Source organism: Pyxicephalus adspersus, chromosome 9, assembly GCF_032062135.1.
Source record: "Pyxicephalus adspersus chromosome 9, UCB_Pads_2.0, whole genome shotgun sequence".
Classification (NCBI taxonomy): domain Eukaryota; kingdom Metazoa; phylum Chordata; class Amphibia; order Anura; family Pyxicephalidae; genus Pyxicephalus; species Pyxicephalus adspersus.
Genome location: NC_092866.1, coordinates 66,168,165 through 66,192,849, shown reverse-complemented (window position 1 = coordinate 66,192,849; position 24,685 = coordinate 66,168,165). Strand labels below are relative to the sequence as shown.

The following is a 24,685-nucleotide window of genomic DNA, read 5'->3' as shown; positions in this document are numbered from 1 at the left end:
AACCTCCAATGGCTCCATCCAACGACCACTGACCCCATGTAACCTCCATAATTTCTATATATCCTTCTTGAATCTATCCAACCATTGCTAAATGTATCCAACCTCCAATGTCTCAATCCAGCCTCCAATGGATTCAATGACCACTGGCCCCATGTAACCTCCATAGTCTTCAAATGTCCACCAGTGAATCTATCCAACCATCCCTAATTGTATCCAACCTCCATCCAGCCTCCAACAGCTCCATCCAACTTCCAATGGCTCCATCCAACCACCACTGGCCCCATGTAACCTCCATAATCTCTATATATCCTTCTTGAATCTATCCAACCATTGCTAAACGTATCCGACCTCCAATGTCTCCATCCAGCCTCCAATGGATTCAATGACCACTGGCCCCATGTAACCTACATAGTCTTCATATGCCCACCAGTGAGGCTATCCAACCATCGCTAAATGTATAAAGTGTCTTCTGGCTCTTTGCAAATGCCATTGGTTACATCCAACCATCCCAGGCTCCACCCAAACTTCAATTTCTCCATTCAACTGCCACTGGCCCCATCCAACCTCTATTAGGACCATCCGACCTCCACAGTCTACATATATCCACTGTGAATCTTTCCAATCATTGCTAATTCTATCCAACCTCCAGTGGCTCCATTTACCCATCAGTAAGTCTTTCCACCCATCAGTATTTGTATTTGTATTTGTATCCGACCTCTTCTAGCCCCATCCAGATGTCTTTGGTTACATCCAATGTCCATAATCTCCATACATCCACCAGGTGAGCGCCCCCCCATGGGGATGTTTATCAGAGAGGGTGGGGGTGATGATTGGACAATGTGTGTGCTGATCTCGCCATCATTATGGATATTTTATTTCCCCGGCAAGGACTCCAATAAATAAGATTTGTATTCTGGCTGCGCGGGAGAATTACAGCCATTCTTTCCTGTAAATATTGCGATTGTTGTGTAAAGGTCTTTATCCGGCACGGCGTATAACACTCGGTTTTATGGCGCGTCCCACGCCGCTTGGCACTTTTACGATTTTTAAATTAAATTTTGCATTTAGTACAATAAAATGTAAAATGTTTATTCTGTCCCTTTACAAACAAGGCCGTGTTTTATTGGCGTTTTGTTTCTGCCTCATATCTACGGGTCAGACGCTGCTTCCGGTAATGGGCGATGTGGCCGGGGGAGGGGGGGGGCAGGGCTGGAAGTTTTTTGTGTGGATCTCTCTGGCTTTTATATCAGGATGGTATGGAGGGGGCTGGGACACTGTGCAGGACAGGTCCTCTTGGTGCCATCCTATTGGAGGGCCGGGGTTACCTGACACTGAAACGTGTCAATTCTACAAGTTATCAGCAGGTCTGACCAATCGCTGCACCCCTGGAGCCCCGCCTCTTAGTGATGTCACATGACCCAGTGTCCGTAGTCCCATTGGCTCTATAGCAGAAACTCTGCACGGCATCCACTCCGACTTTATGATTGCACAGTAATGCTTTCTGTTCGGCCTGGATTACTGTCCGGGTGACCCCATGAAATCCTGCGATTTAATAGGGTCATGTGACTCTCCGGTGCTGCCTATGTGCGGCGGATCCATAACGCTGAGCTCATTCTGCTGGTCGTTTCTCTGACTTCTCGGTGACCCCGCAATTGGCGCCGGTTCTAGGGGTTGGCAGCTCTTTTCATGGCTCTGAAGTTTAAATTGAAATATTTTATTAAGAATAAATGAAGAGAAATTTCCATACTGCACTTTGACGGCACCAGGTGTGTCTGCGGCCAATCGGAAGGCTGGATTTTCCTCCATGAATCTGTTTATTGGCAGCGGATCGGCAGATTTACTGATCAACCCAAACAGAACTATGTTGAGGGCAATCAGAATATTTCCCGGCCCCAATATCACGTCACACTCCACCCAGAGCCCCATTTCCCTGCCAAAGAGGACCTGTCAGATATTTGGCACACTTCTCGTTGGGTCCCCATTCACAGCCACCCGTTCAGCTTGTATGTGAGCTGTGCTATCTGTGGACACCGATAGTCTGTCATCATCCCTATTGATTTCAGCAGCTTTGTGGTCCAATCTGATTGGTTGCTTGTATTTACACCGCCATCCTCGAGGGTCATCCTATTATTCATCATGGCTGATATCACCCCAAATGCCCCCCACTCTCCTATTGGTGGCACTCGTTAGGACTCATTTATAGATGGTGGCTCTCCATTGGTGATTTCCATGGTAACAATAGCGCCCCCTGCAGTTATCCCCCTCCTGCCATGTCCAGTATTGGCTGTGTGATTGTTCCGTCTGACTGCCGTGTACCGAGCTGTCCTCCAGCTGTGTCAGCAACCTAAAGATCCGTCCAGTGGCGCCATCCTCAGCCCGGCGCTTTCTTGGCGCACAATGCCGGCCTGCAATCTGTTTGTACAATTAGCAGCCTGTAATTGGCTGTGTGAACGAGGCAGCGGCCAGTGTTGTCATGGCGGGGGCACCGCGCACGTATTTACCCCCTGCGAGCTCTCATTGCCAGTCAGCTCCTCTACTAATGGGCACTAATGATGGCTGCGCGCACATTATGTGCTAATGGCGCTCTGTTTTATTCATCATATCGCTGTTGTTGGCTCATTATGGAATCTTTACTGAGACAATGTCAATATGAATCCCGGCGACACGGGGCGGGGGGCTGCACAATTTTATGGCTGGCCTGCAAAAATTCATTCTTTACATGACACAAGCACACTGACAGTGTCGTATTTCAGAAACATTCCACCTTTTAATATTAGAGCCGTCCTTGAGCTCCAGTCAGTGACTTGGCCCGGGGTGAGATGATTTCATCAGTCTGCTGCAGGCAGGAAGAAGCTTTTTCCCAGTCTCCTTTCTCCTCCCGGGGTGCCTGGTTTTTGGCTTTTTTGGAGATGATTGGATTGGTAATGATGTCTCGGAGCAGCACGCGGCATGCTTGGCGCAGCTCGGCGTATTCCAGGAAACGGCTCTGGCTTATTGTATTCTGCTCAGAAAATAATTATCCAGAAATATTTTCTAGGAAACATAATTTGGATTTTTGCTGTTTGTTCAGGTGGGACAAACAGATAAAATTTCTGTATGTAACATTTTCATGATTTAGTGAATCGCTGAGCCGGCCACTCCTACTGATGGGATTCGGGGGGAGGGGGGATAATGCATGGATTATGGGTGGAATCTGGCAGGGGATTTCCACCTGGAGGACATTATGGCTCCTCGGGGGCGTGTACAGGCGGTAACATGTGACTACATCTGGAAGTTGCATTTATATAGGTGTAGGCTGGGTAGGATTGATGTTTCTGTGGTTCTGTGTCCCCCTCTTAGGGACATTGGGGGGCAGACAAAGCTCCCCCCTCCTCTCTGCACGCCGAGTGCGATCTCCCAGCACATTGGAAGCATTTATCGCCATTTCTAGCGGTAACAATCGTTATCTGATGGGCAGACAAAGGCGCCACAGATTTCAGCCGCTACAAAGTCATTGAGGATTTCTTGTTGTGTGAAGAATGAGATCTTTGTGTTTGTTGTCTCCTCTGACGAATCCGCCGGCCCTTTGGACTAGAAAGCGTTTGGCCCGGATGGCGGCGGCGGTAAAGCACGATCTCTGGACATCACAAAGCCGTCGTTTTATCTCTCGCCGGACGTTGAATTGTTCTCTCTCCTTGTTTTCTTCTCTCTGCTGACTTTTCTTTTTGTGACATTTGAAGGATGAGCGGCTCAGATATAGAAAAAAGGAAAGTTAATGGCGAGCGCGGCGTGTGAAGTGCAGACATCAGAGACGGTGTGATGTGCCGTGTGAGTGGGGGCGACAATCTGCTGGGAACCTTCCCGGGTTTTATTTCTTGAGCCATATTTTGATGGATTTGCAGATTTACCTTCTGTCTATAAGTCAGGCAACCAACCAGCTGCTGAGATAAAACAAACTACTAGATAGGGCACAGTTAGGCTGTATGGGAGGGCAGTATAGGCAGCAATCATACACACATGTTCAGCAGACCACACACCATACACAAATAACTCGATTTATAAAATTTTCACTTCTATTGGTCATTTATTATGGCAATCACATAACCATGAGTACAATTCACAGACCTTGCCGGGATTGGGGGAGACAGAGAGACAGAGGGCCCCTACAGGGTCAGTGAACATTGTTAGGAGGCGGAGTCAGCTGCTTGTTGGGGCGGAGCAATATACTTAATGATGTTAATGATGGGAATTTATCGCATTGCACTTCACTATCCTCCATCTAATCTGTTTGCTCCTTTCCTGTGCAGGAACCCCGGAAAGCTTAGCGGAAAAGGAACGCCAGCTCTCCACTATGATTTCCCAGCTCATCAGCCTGCGGGAGCAGCTCCTGGCCGCACACGACGAGCAGAAAAAACTGGCCGCTTCCCAGATAGAGAAACAAAGACAACAAATGGACCTCGCCCGGCAACAACAGGAACAGGTGAGACTCGGGGGTGTCAGGAAACCCTAAAATTAATCATTGTCACCGACACGTTTCAGGGTCACTCAGCTTCTTCCTCAGAGCTCATTTGTAGGATTTCCAGCTTTTCCATCTTAGGTTTCATGGATGATGAAGGTGTGATTGTAGCCCCGGCAAAAATAAAGCTAGAGGTGAAATCACTTCAGCAGCCCCGACCTCCTTATCTTTTATAGTTGGGCTTTGTATGGTCTGAACCTCTCCATAAATCCAGGATGCCATTGCTAGGCTGCTGTCAGTGCTGATAACACTATAGAGGTGTCTGTGACATCCTCTGACCACCAGCCGGGCTCTACTGACTTCAGATTAGGGTTCTGACCTTCACACAGCCCTTACCTATAAAAGTGGCACCCAGCAGCTGGAAAGCCCCCCCTGCCCCCACTTCTAGGTCATCCTTGTGTCACCGGAGTCACCAACCTCCACCGTTCCCTCAGCATCAATCAGTCTGAACCGTCCGTTCACACTTTTCTGTTCCGCTATTTTTTCATCTCTCTGACCTTCCCGCAGACAGGCGATCAGTAAACTTTCCAACCAATCTCTGCTCAGAAAGTGACCCCGGGGCAGAGAAATCCCCGAACAAGGCCGCGGTACCGATAACAATGCTGGCAGAGCGCGGGCCCCTGAGAGCTCCACCCGGCAGACCTCAGATTAATCTGACACCATTACCAGAATTATCTTTTAATTTAAAACGTGTTTTGGTTGTGTATGCAGTAGCGGCGCCGCTCCGATGGTTTTAATGAGTTCTGATTCCGGATATTCTGAGGTTTGGAGTTTTGTCCACGGACACCGGAGGGGTCCCCGAATGCAGCAGCAAAAGTCCCATGAAGGGAGCTGTGGATTCGGAATGTCATTTCAGCATCCGGAGACGATTCAGTAATTAACTATTGACACTTGTGAATACGCCGGCACAAATTAATCTTGACACATTTGCAGACGAGTGATATCTTACAGCGAACACTTAGTAATTATATTTCAAAATGAAAATTAAATGACACTTAAAGCTCGGCTGTCATGCTCAATGAAGCGGGCGGGCAGCGAAGGCGATTGCCGAATAGAAAGTCGTATCTCAGTGTGTAATCACCGCCACGTCTATGGGCGACAACCTGGAAATGTCATGTGATCAGAGGTGCAGCCTAAATTGTTGGGGCTCAGATCCAACAAAATGGAAAGTAGTCAACATAAACCACATTTCATGTAAAATTGGAGGAAGCATATTGTATGTGACATTCTGCAGGGGGATTCTTCCTGGCAACTCACTGTATGTCAATGTGGGCCCTCACCATCCCTGTGCTGGGTCTGTATCTCAGCTGTGCCCATTATGAGGGGTTCCCACCATTCCTATGCTGCGTTTCTGGGTCTGTACCCCTTCTCTGCCCATTATGAGGGCTCCCACCATTCCTATGCTGCGTTCCTGGGTCTGTACCCCTGATGTGCCCATTTCGAGGGGCTCCATCATCCCTGTGCTGGGTTCCTGGGTCTGTACCCCTGATGTGCCCATTTCAAGGGCTCCATCATCCCTGTGCTGGGTTCCTGGGTCTGTACCCCTGCTCTGCCCAATATAAGGGGCTCCACCATCCCTTTAAGTGAAGACTGAGAACACTCTACAATACATAGAAGTATAATGGAGGGATGTTCTCGCTGGAACCATAGGAGATATTTCAATACACTGATTGGCTTTGCTTACATTTGAAATATAAAGTAATTGGTTGACATGGAGATTTCTGATTTTTTCAGCATTATTTGCAGGTTGGTGCTGCTGTCCTGCAGCCTCTTTGCAGCCATCCCCTGCACCCCAGCAATGGCTGCCCCCATATATAAAGGTTTAGATTGATCAGATGTATTTTTATCTCCGTTGTCTTCCTCTCCCGCAGACGGGCAGCTTCCAGCGGGGCGTCCAGCCCTGGCATTTTGTTAGCGTTTAATGTTGATTTGGCTCATTTCCATCTGCCAATCACGAGTTCTCACCGAGTGGAATTGAGTGGCGTTGATACTTGTTACAACATCCTGAGGCAATCTGTACATTATTCATTGTGTAATTGGTGTCACAGAAAGCGCACATCTGTCGTCTGATCCCCCGGCTCGCAGCACCGTAACTGAGATGTGTCTACAGAACGCGGTGACACCGCCTGACGCCATCTACCACCCCCAGGAGTGCTGCCACTAAGGGGTTAATACCTTCTGCCCCGATGATGGAGGATCCCCTCTCCTGCACTACAATTATCACAGATTTCACTTTTCTGACTTTGTAATAAGCCGGCCACTCATTGGCCAATGAAGACATGTGTAATGAATTTGTAATAAATAATGGGGCCGTAGGTGGGAGAGGACAGCCATTGGGGTGAATTTTATTCCTCAGGACAGGAAATGAAAACCATAAATTATAACAATTTACCAATAATATAAAAGATATTATTTTGTCTGCCAGACATAATGGGGGAACTTTAATCTGTATGAAATTGGGGACAGATTAATTTCGGGTCCTCCGGCTTTGCTCCACCAGGACCCGCTGATCCACAAATCCAAATGTTATTCTCTTGTTTAATCCAATTTGGTGTTAGGTGTGAAATATCGATATGAAATGTTCCCTGTGTACATCATGTGATCTACATTCGTGTATGCTGTCCTTTCCATGTTTTGTGTGTCCTATACTTATATTGTATTCCTTTTTCCCCACACAGATTGCACGACAACAGCAGCAACTTCTGCAACAGCAACACAAGATCAACATCCTACAGCAACAGATCCAGGTTAGATTTTCTCTGTATTACCCTGCCAGGAGCCAGGGGCAGCGCTTGGGCCAATATTGGGAAGGATTGGGAGGGGCACACTAGAGATCCAGTAGATGGTGGGTGATGTTGGGGATCCCATAGATGGTGGGTGACACTATAAGTCTGATAGATAGTAGATGATGTTGGGTGACGCTAGAGATGGTGGAGGAAAACCTGTTAAACCTGAAGATGATTGGTGGAAGCACTGAGTGGTAGACGATTGGTGGGGATCCTGCAGGTTTGCCCAGGGTCCCTGTTGGTTCAGATGATGAGGATTGGGTGGGTTATGTCATAGACAGACTCTATGTCTGAGTTTTTCTGGCATTTTAGTGACCATCCTTGTGCTGCGTCAGCCATGTTTTTGGTGCACAATCCATTCATTGAGGTCTCCGGGTTGATAGCAGTGATTTCCATTGCCAGCCATAATTGTGAGGTCCCAGATCAATACCAGACTGACCTTTATGGCACCTATAAACCAATCCAGTTTTTTTTAGGTATCACATCATCACTTAGCCTGAGAACTTCTGTTCTGGGCAGTAAAGTTAACATATTATTAATATTCATGGTACATTCTGTACTTACAAGTTATTGAAACTTAAAGCCCAACCCTGGGCAAAATGCCAAACCCGCCCACCCCATAATGCATTAAATGGGAGCAAATGTGATTTTCTCTAAGATCCTCTGTTCCTTGGCTGCCCCACTGGTGCTAAGGCGCTCGCACTGACCAGTCCCTTCCTGTCCCCTATGGGTGACATCAGAGTTTGGTCTATTCATATAAAAGGACTCGGCCATGGACAGCCAATAGGAAATGTCCAGGCAGTGACACCTGAGGATAGATCTCACTACTAGCTGGGTGATCAATGTCTAGAACAGTCAGAATATCTCCTCCGCCTCCACTATGTCACCCATCATGTCGGGGTTTGGGTTGGATTTTATAAAGAGATTGGGGGACCCCTCGGGTTTTATGTTGTATCATCCTTTGTGCCCTCTATAAGGGATTATCGGTGGGATTTGCCCCGTGGTGAGCCAACACTTTGACCCTTTCACTCTCAGCAGTAACATCGCCATAACCTGGACATAATAAATATATAGCGAGAGTTTCTTCACATCGAACCTTCAAGTGTTATAATGGAAAAAAATGAAATTACTATCCAGCGATAATTCTTCCTATAAGAGGCAGCGCCATCCAGACAGGATGGGAACAGTGCGCGGTACTTACCCTCTCTTGTATGGTGGTAATTACTGGGTATTGAATAGAAAGGCATCACCATGGCAACGGACTAATGCGTATGGGGTCTGTTACACGGATTAGACTAAAAATATTGCAGGAACCGGCGACTTTACACCAGCGCAGGGGCCACGGGGTGAGGAGAAAACCAGAGAAATGCTGAAAAGGCCCCGGCCTGCCTATCCTCAGCATTATGAGCCCCGGATTGTCCCCAAAATAGAAAACTCCATAACTTTGGGTATTACCGATTGTCTGATTCACACCTAGTAGCCGGTGGGTGGGGAGGACGGAGGTTTACTATACAGAAGAATTTGCAGATTCAAGAAGATAACAAAAGATTTGTCACAATTATCACATGTTAATAAAGCACATTTGTTGAGTCTCATTGGCTGTTGTTAGCCACGCCCACAATTTGCTGTCCTGTAATAGGGAGCTCCCACTATGGGAAGCCTGATATTCAGAACAATGAAACATTTGTCAATGGCAGCACCGCGGGGGCGGAGCTTGACTTAACATGCTCATTACATATGGCATTTATAACCCCGCCCCCTCCACCTCCATCCTGACAGCTCCCTCTGTTGGCGTGCAATGTGCCCATTTTTCATCCATTTCCCCAAGTCTCTCCTATAAACCCTCTAAAATTCTGTATTTTTCTTCTTCCTGACAAAGCCGGGGAATTGGTCTATTGGTGAGTTATTTATGATCACTTATCTGCCCCAGAAATCTATAATATCTATTACTTCCCATCGCAGCGCCAGGGCACAGCATTAAACCGCTATGGAAAAATCCATGAATTGTTTTATTCCAAGATTCACTACAGGGGATCATTTAGTTTTAGGTGGAGCCTGGCGGATGAATCAACCTCGAGCTTCTTTTACGTCCTCCAAAAAACAAAACATTGAAATGATCCGTAATAATAACATATTAGTGTAATGTGACGCTATCAGAGCTTCAGGAGGAGAGATTGTGGCAATTCCCCCCACTCTCCATTCCTCTCTCCTGTACTGGGAGTCATTGCTGGAGTGCTGTGATGTGAATAAATCGGGTGAATCTGCAGCGCTGCTTTTCTTCCTGCCATTTTTAGAAAGTTACGGCTGCATTTTCCGGCTTAAGATTTATTTTTACTTTCAGAGATTTTACTGAGTCTGATAAACTAAAATAAGTGAACACGCTCAGCTCCGCTCACAACAGATGCAAAACCCCAAATCACAAATAGCATCAAATACAAAACTCTGCATAAAGTTCTCCTCCTCTGAAGTTACTCCCATGATGCTTTGCGGCATTCCATACCTAATTACTGGGGCAAGGACCGGGCCGGTACCTACCAACAGTCCGGGGCCTAGCAGACAGTAACTGCCAATCAGGAGTAAGGGGGTCCAGAGTAGTGGCATTCTGTGGACTCCGCCGTATCCTGGTGTCATATATGGCGGGGTGCCAGTTTATCATTCCTGGTACCAGGACGGCAGTGGTGCCATCCAGCAGGTGAAGCACTGGGGGTATAAATGCCTCCCTGTATTTGTTGGGTGTCAGGGTGAATATTTACAATTCAGGTCCATTCCAAAGAAAGCATTGGAGTCCTAGGGGCAGCTGTGAGGGGCTTTTATCTGACACAGCGCCGGGGTCACAGCTCATTCTGCCCATTTGTTGCAAATTGAGAGTTTTATAATTCTTCATCCAGAAGCATCTATCCGTCCAATCACAGCTTGGGGGTTGAGGTTTGGCACTTACCTGGAAGGTTGGTGTAGGTTAGCTTCTGGTTGGGTATTGGTAGAAAGGAGGGTTGGCATTTCTGCATTGAGGTGGCAGGGAAATCTCTTAGGTGGTGACGTAGGATGGGTGGGGGTTGAACCCCAATAAGCCCGGGGTCCAGCTCCCCCTGGATGTGGGTCTAGGACATTGTGTCCTTCTGTCAGATAAGAAGCGGAATCTCCCGATATTAGCAGGAATAAAACGTTTACCATGAAATGTGCGGCTCAGATCTTCGGGAGGTTGTCATGTGATTGGAGCTATGTGCAGGAGATCAGCCGTAATTACACTCCACATTAGCCTTCATGTCCTGCTTGACCTGCTTAATTAATTTTTTGCTGGGATAATAATAGCAGAAATAGATTTAAAGATCCGCCTCATCATTAAGTGTCTAATTGACCTCCAATTTTAAGAGCGGACCTTCTCCTTTATTGCCGGCTCGAGTTGGTTTTAGTCGTCAGCAAAAAAAAGACAAGCGGCAATCATACGGCAGTAAATGTATAATCAAAGGGCCGACCGGGGCCAGACGCACCACCGGGGGAGGATAAAAGGGACAGGGCCTGGGGGTAAATACAGGGGGGTAATAAAGGAGTATTCTGGGTGCCTGCTGGTGATAGGGAGATATGTGTGGTCAATTTACCCAATAATGTGACACTGGGGGACCAGAACACTGACACTGGGGGGCCCAGAACACTGACACCGAGACACTGGGGGGCCCAAAAAAATGATACCCTGACATGGGCGGCCCAGAACACCAACACCCAGACACTGGGGGGCCCAGAACAATGATACCCTGACATGGGGGACCAGCACACTGACACCCAGACACTGGGGGGCCCAGAACAATGATACCTTGACATGGGGGACCAGCACACTGACACCCAGACACTGGGGGGCCCAGAACAATGATACCTTGACATGGGGGACCAGCACACTGACACCCAGACACTGGGGGCCCAGAACAATGACACCATGACATTTTGAGGTGTACAATAATGATTTACATTAGGGGGCCCTCAGGACAAAGATACCCCTGCATTAGGGGGCCCTCAGAACATTCACACCCCTACAATAGTGGGCCCCTTCACTTGTGTCCCCCAGAACAATGTCATAGTAGGAGATGGCTGTATACCGCATATTATGCCCCCGCAGTGCCTGTCCCGGGGTGTATTAAGCCCCCCATGTGATGTTGGTGCCCCTCGCTCATCTCATTATGCTGCGGCTGCCTCCAGAGTGCTGCACATAGCTGATTGGCCTCCAGCGTCTGACAGATCTTCAAATATTGTGTAATTGTATCTCTATCAAATAAAGTTGTGTTTTTGGCGGCGTTTGGCTGGTGCGTCTCTCTCGCCCCGGGCGCTCCGCACTGATCTCGCTGGAAGTTTCAAATAAGAAGGAAAATGCAAATCTAATTTTTTCACTTATCTAATCTAATTAGCGGCGTCTTGTTTTGTGTGCGCACAATATTCCTGCAATATGCTTCTAAGTAAAAACACATTCCCAGCGCAGCCCAGGACAGACGACTTCAAACAATCCCAAATATTTCTACATGAGAGCCAATAAATCCGCACGGCCCGGGATCCTCCTGTCAGCATCCAGCCATGGCAAAAATGGATCCTCCAAAGGAGGATCTTAGGTATTGGCAATTTCTGTGCTGATTCCCATTTGCTCCCATCAGAGGTAGACAGTGACCCCTTAAAGTGCCCCCCCTCCCGCTCACAGCACCCTATATACACCCCGTCCTCCGTTACCCTGCCGTCATTCTACACTGATGTGTGGACCTGCCCTCCATTACCCCACTCCCAGTGCACTTGGGGTCGTGTCTCTGTCACCTTTTTTAGGTTCTTATAGCTGTCTGTGTTTCCAATGGAAAAGACTTTTCCTCACTTCCTGTCTTGGTGTCACTAGAACAGGAAGTGAAGAGCAAAAGATGCAAAAAAACAATAAAAAACCTAACAGCGGTCCTTGCCCCTCTGCTTTTAGCTGGAGTTCTGGAATGGGGGTGGGGGGATTGGGCCCTATCACACCATAGAGGATGTATGTGACTCGGTGTACTACAACTCCCAGCATCCCATCAATCATTCTCTCAGTAGCTGGGAAGTCCCCATAAAGTAACATTTATCCTGCAGACTCAGCACAATCTGGGGTCTAATTGCAGTGCAAACCATGGGGATTGGGTGATCTCCGGGCCCCGGGCTGCTCCTCCGCTCCGCCATTATTAGGGATGGGAAGGGGTTCAGGCTTAAGGTTCAGCCAAGACAAAAATCACAAAAAAGCCAAACAATAAATGTCGGCTTTGTGTGGATTACAGAGCGCCGATCCCTACAGACTGACAGAGACGAATTACACATTGTGCAGCGTGTGAAAGTGTGCTGGGGGCCCCCCGGAGCCGGGGAGCATGGATAGGTGGGGCCCTGTACAGCGGTGTCATTAAAAAGAGAACCTGTCACCGACATGGGGCCTAATCATGTGATAATGGTCATGTGACATCCATACAGCTCTCCCCACCGCTGACTCTGCGGCAATGAGCGGTGACACGAAGACGAAGCAGAAATGTGCACCCGGGGCCCCCGGCCTCTCTTTATGTTTCCACATACGCCTGGGCCCTATAAACCGCCCTTTGATATTCTAATTTGTGTTTGGACAAAGTTGGCGAATTTCAGGTAGCGGAGAGGCTGCGGTCAGCGGATACACAGAGGAGCCTCACCGGTGAAATAAAGAAAAACATTTGTGGCCGAGCGCTATAATGCACCTATAGAAATGGCTGAAGGCGCCCGAGTACAAAGGGGGCCCAGTGTGCCCGGCTGCGCACAAAGAGTCGCATTTATTCCTGCACCCATCCTACACAAATCATTGCAAAACCAGAGCCCAGACCCCCCCCCCACTGACCAATAAAAGGGAAAGAGGGCGGATTTCCAGGTATTTGTGCTGCATTCACCTCTTTGGGGACGTTCACATTTATTTTGTATATTCACCTTTCCAAAATGTTTCAGTGGTATAAAAACATCCACTAGGAGGAGCTGTGCAGTTCCCTGCAATCACTCAGCCCACCTACTTAGCCACTGCATGGGGAGAGCATGGATTTTAACTGGTCAGCTGACTCATAGGGCCCAATTTATGAAAGCTCTCCAAGACAGGAGAAGGTGGACTATCATGGAAGAACCTGGGTGATCTAGCAATCCTGGAATGAATTTCCTAAATATCATTTGCCAATAGTATTAGTCAAATATTTTCAATCTTGGACCAGATGAATTCTAGGTTTGCTGGATCACCCAGCTTCTTCCATGATAGTTCATCTTCCCCAGTCTTGGAGAACTTTGATAAATCAGGGCCCCAGAATGACACTCCGCCATCATTGTACAGGGCCCTGTGCAGCCCCCTCCCCCCATGAGGTGTATCAGATCCTCTGTGTGTGACATGCGTGTGCATTATATGGCCGTGAATGTTACATGCATCCCTGGTACATCCCGTGTGACCTCTGTTCTATTACTATCCATGGGAGGGTTGGCTTCTCCCTGCACACGGCCTCAGTTTAGGGTGAATGATGTACCAATAGATGAAGATTCACTGAAGATAAATCCAGAGATTTCTGGATTGTCATTTTTCCCAGGATTGATTTTTATTTTCACATTTTATGATTTTCTCACCCCGGGGTGTCTCGGCTGAGCTGTCAGTGTTCTCCGGTTGATGAATCTTATAAATATCATTACAAGTTCTGGGTGAATCCTAATACGACATTTGTCCCGCGTGGGGTCACAGCGTTGTCACCAAGGGCCCGGCACGGCCTCTTTAATACGTCTGAGGAGGAAGCGTTGGAGATAAAAGAGGCGTTGACCCCGCTCATTAGCCCGGAGATTTATTTTATTGACACTTTGTGGGGAATAATTCCATGGAGTGGCTTCCAGAGATCAATTTAATTATCTATAAAATCTCCGCCGCCACAGAAGTGCTGACGTTAAATAACGACTTCGCAAACTCAACAATAAAGACTCCGCGCTAAAAACCTAATGATGCACAAAAATGGCCCCATGAAGGCGACCCCGGCACTGAGTGGCCGACATTACACTAAGTGGATGGCTGGGGGCCCCGCCATGGAGGAAACTTCCGGAGCCGCACATCCAGATCTCTGCAGATTTATAATATAATGGCCCACTTGTCCCCGGCTAAGGAACCAATCCAACCCCCCCCCCCTCCCCGGGGTCCCAACTCCACCCACAAAGTTGTCTCTGTTCTTCTGCAAGTGATGGAGAATGCAGCTAGAGGAGGGAGACTCCACACCACGCGGAGGGCCATTAGTGTCCACCTACATATAAATGTTGGTATGATATGTTGGGGGTGGTACAGTGGGGGGGGGGGACAGTTGGGGTTGGTAGGAAGAAAGGTGAGGGTAGGTAAGTGGATAGGTGTGTGTGATGGTTTCATTGGTAGAGAGATGGGTAGGTAGGTTGTTATGTATAGTGGGCAGATAGAAGGGTAGCCAGGCATAGGTAATGGGGGAGGGGTAATGAGAAGGATAGGTAGGTACATGGTGGTGTAAAGAAGTGAAATGAGTGGTAGGTAGTTGGGTAAATGGGTAGATTCTAGGTAAGTATAGTGGGGGGTTCAGAAGGGCGGCTGGGTAGGTAGACAGGAGTCAGGGTGAATATTGGAGGAAGGTTCACGTATGATCGGTAGATCCACAGATCACTCCGGTGAGGCCGGCTCGGCCTGTAATGATGGAACTCTCGTGCTGGTCTGATAGGACACACTGGGTGTCCATCGAGTGTCAGGCACCCCAGGGGTTACACCCCCATCAACTGTCACCTCTCCGCCGCCAGTCACAGTTATTCCCAGGATACAACACGGAATATTCGGAGGATTTGTCTCATGAGATTCCTCTAACTGGTCGGATGGAGAGAATCTGCCATGGTGATTGGAGGAGGAGACGGCGAGCTGAACCACCACCACCAACCAATCACCATTCACCTCACCATCATATCCCAATCTGTAATGTCATCTTCACAGGATGAATATATCTCAGGGAAAATATTTCATGTATTCACCCGACTTCCCGGGATCAGGCAATTTTCCCATAAATGGGATTTCCCCTCCAGGAAGATCAAAGTCCTCACAGGGTGAATGCAGATATTGGGTGAAACCACCAGATGAAGATGGCATCAAATCTTTGATTTACATTTTATGTTTAGTAATGTGATAAATCTCCTCTCTGCAGCAGAAATCATGGAAGAGGCAAACACACCACAAATATTATTGTACACATATATAGAGCTGACATATACTGTAGAGGAGCTGACCCTGGATATTACATGCCGATCGGTGACATGTATGATGAGATGGATGATTGCCGTTGTAAATGTTGTATGTGTGAATATGGTAATCAGTTGATTTTCACTCTCCGTTGATTTGCATGCCGCCAGGCTTTGTCTCACCTTTTATATTAATCAGAGAAAATAGCAACACAGCAAACAATCGATCTGTGTGTGTGTGAATCTGTGCAGATCCTTCCATCGCCCCAATAACAATCTGTGATCACTTCCAGGGCACAATCCCCGCAGATCATCCCGCAGATCATCGCACAATCCCCACCCACATCAAGACAATTTATCATTTTTTAAAGACAATAAACAGATTTTCTGCTTTCCTTACAATGATTTTATCTTCTCTGATCCAAGCACAGAGCGTTGTCAGAGATTGGTGTTCCCGGTGAATCTTTGTATTGCGAGTTCACAAAGCTCTGCACCTCTTTATCACTTTTACAAAGTAATTGCCTTGTTGAAGAATAAACAAACCTCACTTTTTTTTCACTGGTTGCTCTTTTCTGCTTTTCTTTCTTACATTGAGTTCAGTAATTGCTTTGTGTTTGTAATCTGTCCGGGGGCTACCCGAGCTTTGCCGGTGATTTCAAGCTGCAGAAACCGAGAGCAGCAAACTGAGGTGTCAGCGGCGGCGTTGAGGCGAGTTATGCAGCGTCAGGTCAGCCATGAAGAGATTTGTCACATTACAGTGACGCTCCATTCGCTTTTTATGCAGAGTTACTGTGTTAATGGCGACACAAGGAGCAATTTCTCAGTATATTAAAGTCAAGGAGTGGGATGTGGGGCCCCTATTGGAGTGAAATGGGGGAGCCTCTATTGGAGTAAATGAGGGGGCCCTGATCAGAGTGGGGTGGGCGCTCCGACTGGAATGGGATTGGGGGACCCTGATCGGAGTGGCATGTGGGGTCTGATTGAAGTGGGATGAGGGGGACCCGATCGTAGTGGGATGGGGGGCCCTGATCAGAGTAGCATGGGAGGTCCAATCGGAGTCAGAAAGTGGGGCCTGATTAGAGTGGGATGGGGGGCCCTGATCAGATTTGATTGAAGGGGCCTAGATCAGTGTGGGATGGGGGGGCCCCGATTGGAGTGGGATTGGGGGCCCCGATCAAAGTGGAATGAAGGGGCCCAGATCAGTGCAGAATGGGGGGCCCTGATCGGTGTGGGATTGGGGTACTTCATTTGGAGTGGCATGGGGGGGGAGCCGATCACCTTTCCCCCAGCAGTTTGTTTATTAGGTTCGCCCCATGCTGGGGTGGAATGAATTTGGAGTTGTCGGGCGCGTGCCGTATATCTGGAGTAGCCATCTGGGATAATGATATTAGGCCGCTCTTACTCCGGGCTCTGTTTATGTCTGCGGCTTCTCCTCATTACCGATGCTGTTTGAGGGATTCCCCGTGGATTGTGCTGCAGATTTTTTTAATTTTATGCCAAACACACAATGTATAAACTAGCTGCACCGGCTCCCCACGCGCTTCACCCGCTGAAAGTGCGCTGCATTTGTTACCATTAACATCACTAAATATATTTCAGCTAATCAGCTGCAGACCAGAAGTCCGGCATTGCCGACCGGGGAGAGGAATGTAAATCTGTGCCGTGATTGGTGTCCTGGAACATCATCAGTACAATGACATCACAGAGCGAACACAGGAAACGTCTAAAAATAAAGCTTAAATGTTTCTGTGCACACGCGATTTATGATTGGTGTTCAGGCGATCACTCAGTGGAGAGGAGTGCAGGGTGCCGAGGGTTTTCCAGCTCTTTTAATGGACGACAACCGATGCACCACTTCAATCATTGCACTGATAATCACCCGCAGGGTTCATTCATTACACACAATGGGGTTTATTTACTACAGGAAAAGAATGTTCACCAAGTCAATGTTCACTTAGTTTTATACATACGGAGAAGCTCTGAATACCCAATCACAAGCATGGAAATGTAACAAGCAGGATCATCTCACTATATTATTATTCTATATTAAAATTAAATAAAATTATTGAAGGGATTCATCTATGTGAACTCACACTTCCCAAACTAAACATTCACGTTGCTAAGTGAATATTATCTCTTTGTAGTAAATTCACCTTATTATGTTAAAAACCAATCAGTGAATGACCTCCAGTGATCACCAGAAAGTCCCCTCTGTGGCTGTAGACTAAGATGATTCCCGGACATTTATACGGCAATCTAATATATGAACAAATACAATTCCACACGCAATTTATTGCATCTGCAATTCATCCCCGCAATTCCTGCAGATTTCCCTGTGTTTATCCATGAAATAAATCTGTTGGTTTGCCAGAATTTATCTCGGTTCCTGTTCTCCTTTTCTAGGCTGACAACACGCAGCTTTTATGTCGCCCGCCCCGCTTACTTAGTGTTGTCAGCCCTTCCTATTGTCACTTCGACACTACTCAGCCTCTCCTATAATATAAAAACCAATCATCCTGCTGTAGAGAACCTCGGGGGCGGGCTTACAGATTACCCAGCCTGTGCAGAGAGGGCACAGGGCAGCTCTGGAGGGGATGAGGAGCTTTTTAGCAGTCAGGGTGCATGGGAATGTCTGGCCTACACTCATCTCCTCACCTTTCTCTAAATCTTATCCATGCAAGTAGCTGCAAATTGCTTTCCTGCATTTGTCCCTCAGCAAGAGGTTGGCCATGGTGCTTGGAGACTCCATATACAGAGTTTGGATGTCAGTGTTTGCATGCGGCTAGGAGTTATTAACCCCTATTAACCCTTCGGACATCATCTTTCATTCACCCACCCAATGCCAGGTAAGTTAAGCCCCCCTCCCATCTTACCCCATTGCATGCCAAAGACATTCACCCTTCCTCTGAGACATAAAGGCCTGCAATTAACCCTTCTGCCACCAGAGACCTGCAGTCACTACTTCCATTAACCCGTCCAACTCCAGAGGTGCGGACGAGTCTGCCATTAACCCATCAAATGCCAGAAACTTCTTTCATTAGGTCATACACGGCTAGTCAGAACATCTTCATTCCTTTTAACCCATCTGATGCCAAAGTTGTGTCCTTTATTGTATTAACCCTCATAATTAATTTGCAGCAGGATGTATTATTAACCCCTGTGGTGCCAGAGTGCTATAGTCAGGTACATTATAGTGACCCCAGAAAAGCTTGTCTCTTTGTTAGGGTTCTGTATCTCATAAGGTGTGCAATGACTGAATTTAATCCACACGTTTGCGAGAAATATACCGCAAAGTACAGCACATTTCGTTAATGACATTCTTGTTCCAAAAACCACCATCATTAAGCAGTAATTTGCGCCATATTTCACTATAAATCGGAGAACACCGGGAATTACCGCCATATATCTTCACTAGGATATTCTGAAGGGTCGGAGATAATTGACTAGTCGCATCTCGCTCGACGTTTTGGTGACCACTGACTGCGACCATTTGCATAATCGTCGGCGCCCCTCTCCGGCGATCGCTGTTCGCACCTGATTAACATCCGCCCGTTCCGTTCTCCAGACTTTCCCCGAAGTTGCAGAAATTGAGGATTTTTTTTCCTGTATGGCTCTATCCAAACAAATGCTCGCTGGGGGATCGCAATATGCTGAGTTTATGCAGATTTTACGGCACAAATCTGAATAAAATGCGCACTAATAGTTCCTGCTGGAGCCATAAACGCACTCGGCTCTTCCTTAGTTGCACTCTAAAGTGATTCGAACACACCACTAGATCTTAACAATAATACTTAATTGACAAGATTACGCATTTGTGCGCCACGCAGCTGACAAACACCTTCTTCTTGCAAAACGCACTTTATTCATGTCTGCGCAGGGAAATCGATCGGCCCCGGCGGGGGCCCCACAGTCACAGCTAGACAATTTCTGCACCCGTAAACGCCATTTGTCAGCTGTAATGAAGCCATGATGGACTGCTTATGGACAGGTCACATTGTTATGTGAACCACCTGCGCAAAATAATGGCGAGCGATGGTGACAACATTTCATTTTTCAGCAGGGTGAGCTGTCACATAACTGGGGATGTTAATGTCTGCAAACAGATATCAGATCTCTGATGAAATGAATTAAATTGAATTTTCTGTGTAAGTGGATGAGACAATAATCCTATGTCTGTGCCATCACACCGACCTGAGCATGGTGCGACCAGCATTCAGATCTAATAACAGGGCGTAGGCTGGCACCTTCAATGCCACCATGGCAAATACTTCTTTGTATGCGATGGTAGAAACTGCACCAGCCACAACTCTGCAGGGACAGACAACACACTGCGCCTGACTCCATGGGGGGTTACACACTGCGCTGGTCCAGACTCCACAGAGGGCGCAATACATGGGGCATTGATCCAGAATCCATGGTGACTAGCAAATAACGACAAGAATATGCATGCGGGTTCCAGACCACCTTTTACCGACCTTACCTGACTTGCTGATGTGAGATATAATACCCAATGACTAGGACAGAATTACCTCTGGGGGTATTAGCACCAAATGTTGAGCAAACAAAGTCTGGCAGAAACATCGGAATTCCTCTGACACCATCCTGTTATGTGAACCCACAATAGCCATTGCACACAATGGCCAACCACTTGGCACAGTTTTGGTAAATAAGATGAAGTCGCGCTAATTTAATGGAAAATAAAAAAAGAATTCCCCCTAATAAATGATTGGGCTTTTACACAGACTCCGGCTGCACCTTTTTCATAGTGCTGTGTAACCTCCATGCAGCTGCTGTGTAACCTCCATGCAGCTGCTGTGTAACCTCCATGCAGCTGCTGTGTAACCTCCATGCAGCTGCTTTGGATTGCTGTGTAACCTCCATTGCCGGTGCGGCCTCCTCTCAGAATGAGTGGCCATGGCAGTAACAATGCCACAACAGTGGTTTTCCAGTGCAGTCCCAGGGTTACCATCTGCATCCTACAAACCATTAGGTGTAACAGCTCAAAATCTCCCAATCTTCGGAGTGTCGGAATTTTACAGCCAGAAGGCGGCCAGATAAATGTCTGCGTGTGCCGGGCTTGTAAAAACTCATTTTACTGCAGCACTTAATAGTTATTGCAGTGGATTTTATGGCAATATTAACTTCTATTTTTCATTAAGGCGCATCTCTGCCGATTGGCTTCTCTCACGCATGCTAAGCGACGCTCCCTTCAGGATGAGCAGAGTCACTGCACCGGGAACCAACCGGCTGGGTACAAACTCACCTAGCAAAGTTATAAAAGTTTTTATCAGTCATGGTCACTGTGTGGGGGTTGATGTGATATGAAGCTCATCTAGCAGCGGTGGCCATCTTTTCTTCTTGTGGTCGTGTTATCTCTCAGATGGTCAGTTCTCAAAGTCTCACCGTCTATTTTTTCCTTTCACACACACCCGGCAGCCCATCGTTATCATCACACAATCATTGAGTTGGCGGCCAGGTAGGCTGAGGCTGGGGCTGTCCAGTTTAATTTTAAACGCACCATCGTGGCATCTGCACATCTCCTGATAAGATGAATCTCACCTTCCAACTTCTGCAAAACTTTACCCTGTGGGCCGGCACCATCAAAGCATGTCCCTATAATACTGACCAGTGGAAATAAAGAATCATTCTGAAGGGTGAGACAACATGAAAGCCGGGCAGAGCCGCCCCGACCAGCGAAATGAGCATGAAAAACTAATATGACCTCCTATTTATATACCGAAGCAGACCAAAGATCACATGACCTATAGCTGTTAGGAGCCTTGTGTGGGTTTCACATCATTAATCATGTTGTTCTCAGTCAGTTAGGTCCTGTCTGGTAGACAAGCTGTGAGGTGAAAGGGAGAAGCATCATTCTGCAATATAAAGATCCGGCATGGCTGCCACAAATTTTCAACTACATCACCCACTGTAGAGTGAAGAGAACACATAGGAGCCAGGAGAACACAGAAGAGCCAGGGGAACATGGAGGAGTCAGGGGAACACAGAGGAGCCAGGGGAACACAGAAGAGCCAGGGGAACACAGAAGAGCCAGGGGAACACAGAGGAGCCAGGGGAACACAGAGGNAGGGGAACACAGAGGAGCCAGGGGAACACAGAGGGGCCAGGGGAACACAGAAGAGCCAGGGAAACACAGAGGAGCCAGGGGAACACTGAGGAGCCAGGGGAACACAGAAGATCCAGGGGAACACAGAGAAGCGAGGGGAACACAGAGGAGCCAGGGGAACACAGAGGAGCCAGGGGAACACAGAAGAGCCAGGGGAACACAGAAGAGCCAGGGGAACACATAGGAGCCAGGGGAACACAGAGGATCCAGGGGAACACAGAGGAGCCAGGGGAACACAGAGGATCCAGGGGAACACAGAGAAGCGAGGGGAACACAGAGGAGCCAGGGGAACACAGAAAAGCGAGGGGAACACAGAGGTGCCAGGGGAACACAGAGGTGCCAGGGGAACACAGAAGAGTGAGGGGTTCTCTTTAATATATTTTCCTGCATATCCCGGGATAATTGGCCGTTATTCTTAATCTGGCCCTGGGATCCAAATCCAAGTAAAGAGATTTCCCAGCTGAATCCCTGTGGGAGGTCCTATGTATTCTATGCGAGGGAAAATGTAATGAAAATGTAATGGGGATCACGCCAATGTGGGTGAGAAAACCAGAGAAAGACTGGGGAAAAAATAAGGTCCGTTTTATAGCCCCAAAATTGGCATAAAAATCCCAAGTGGACTTAGTCATTCCAACATAGATAACCCAACAATGGTGACAACATTCCAAGGTGCTCCAAGCTAAGCACATAACCCCATGGTAAGCCATCCCCAAGGTTGGTGAGAACACCCCAAAAGGTGCTAATGTGGGCGGGAAAAGTCAAAGGTGGGCAAGAATGCCCCAAGGTAAGCTAGAAACACTCCAAAATGGGTTAGAGAACCCAAAGATGGACAATATTACCAAAGTTTTGCGGTGAAAAACCCAAAACCCCAAAGAGCTAGGTATCAATGGCACCAGAAATGTAGGAAACTGTCAGGTGACACCCCGCCAGCTGCACCCTGTATGGTTTGTAGATGGGGCCACCCAAATAGGCACGTTGGCCTGTCCCTCCGGATGAATCCTCAGTGAATTGTTGGTGGTTGGGAAGTTCTATTTCTAAGCTCCCCCCTCCCTCTTTCTCCTGGCACGCCGTGCACTCTCTGCCAAGCCGCCCGCTGACTGACTGACGCAGATGCCTCCTCTCAAGTATGCCGAGTTAAGTGTTGGGCGCGGAGTCTTCGGGGACAGACAATGGCACCTGTTCCTCACAAGACACCCGGCCAGCCGACCGTTCATGTATGTTTAATGAAGCGCCGGGGCAGATGGCACAAAATGGCATCTCCTTCCTCTCCGCAACAATGCTCTATTTTTACAGGGAGGGCGAGACGAAGCTGAAGAGTTTTGGGTGCATCTGCTGCTGTCTCTCCCGGCACTCAGAACCTGAGGAAGATCCCCGCAATTAACATTTCTGGGCAGCCGGCCCAACGCTGCGAGAATGGCGGAGAAAAAAAAAAACCCAACGCCTTTGTGAGAGCAGATTGAAGTGTGCAGTTGTTGTGTTATTGTCCAGCCAGGTTCAATATGGCCGCCAGTGGGGGCTCTCAGCAGGGCCCAATGTCGCCTGAAATATGGAAGATTAAAGTAGAACTCTAGACAAAGTTTGTAGCAGTGTGCCAGTTTTCCCTCCATTCCTGCAGAGTCATTTTATCAGCACATTTATAACCTGCATCTGATATGTCGCATTTCCTTATTATTTATATGCCCATGCAGTGGCTGCACTTTACTGCTCCCTGACTGAAAACAATGTGGCAGATTGATTCTATCTCAGCAGATTCTGATTGTTGGGCACCATTTGCTCACATCAGTCAGGTGATTGGTTCCGGAATGGGGAAGTTTAGGAGGTTTCCAGCCAGGTGAATAGACGACAAATGTGGATCAGAACGATCCGGAGTTCTATTTCAGCGAGAACGTCGTCTTTATCAGGCGGACTGAAGAAATCGCCGCAGTCAGCAAGTTCCATTCACGGCCCAGCGGAGCGCCACTGATTGCACAAAGACCTTTTTATAATACTTTGATTTTCCGGAGAAATGAATTCAGGAAAATACTGGAACCTGTTTATTTTCTTCACTGACCCCTGTGAACCGCCAGCGCCGGCCGTCCCCAGAGATCTCCGTATTTAGGCAATTAAGAAAACGTCTACAGAAGCTGCACTGTGCGGCCTCACCGGGCCGAGCACCGAGATGGCGATTTCCCTGGCCAAGGACCAACCGCAACCAATCCAATGCTGCCCACCGCCAATGCCGATTGGTCAGGGATTATTGATGGGCTTTGGGTTTGTATCACAAACCACATGAAACATTTCAGCTTTTAGTAAATTGCCCAAATTATCATACACCGATCAATCAGACCGGCAAATCCCCCCTCAGCTTAATATTTTACAACTGCCCCCGGTGACCCATCCAGGCATCGAATCCACAAATCTCTCTCGCCCTGTGGTGGCACCAAGGCCTTGGCAGCCGATCCTTTATGGCACCTTTATGCCTCCGCCCGCCTTCAGCCCATAATGCCCCCTGCTGCCCCCCTACCAGTCTGCCTTCTTCCCATAATACCCCTGCTGCCTCCAACAGCCTGGCAATATATTGCAGATATCAGGTCATGCTGGGACTTGTAGTTCCTTACAGGCCTGAGCTCTAATGAATAAGATTTCCTAAAAGTTTCTGAAAATGGAGATTTCTGGAGATCTTTGCAGCGAGCAGTGGCCCTGTGTGATTTGCTGCCTGTGGTTGTCACCAGGACAGGAAGTGAAGAGAAATCGTGCCAGCACAGAATAATGAGTCCGGCCAATAACATATTTGTCAGGACAGAACATGTGAGTGAGAGGAATTACATGTGATAGGTTGATATTCACCCATTTTCAGTATTTTCATCATTCACACCGCCCAGAATTCCTCTCCATCCAATCAGAGGTGGCAGTGTGGTGACCCCATGGGGGGTAACATTGAGTTTCTCCAGGGAACAGACAACTTATTTTTTTCTGCCAAAAAGAATCTTCAAACATAAAGCAGCAAAGCCAGATGGGATTTTGTGCTTGTCTCGGACCCCCCCTTTAAGTCCCGGATGAGATATCACTGATGGATGGGGTTTCTTTGTCACCCTGCAA

The 24,685-nt window shown here is 47.8% G+C and overlaps 1 protein-coding gene across 6 annotated transcripts in view; it reads left to right on the top strand.

Annotated features, from left to right (window-relative positions):
- The window catches only part of SOX6 (SRY-box transcription factor 6), a 202,306-nt gene that overhangs the window by 128,121 nt on the left and 49,500 nt on the right, over nt 1–24,685 (top strand). For all 6 annotated transcript variants that reach the window (XM_072422370.1, XM_072422365.1, XM_072422369.1 and 3 more), the window contains 2 exons: nt 4,287–4,459; nt 7,174–7,242. In XM_072422370.1, the coding sequence (XP_072278471.1) occupies nt 4,287–4,459; nt 7,174–7,242 (242 nt within the window). The remainder of the gene's footprint in view (nt 1–4,286; nt 4,460–7,173; nt 7,243–24,685) is intronic.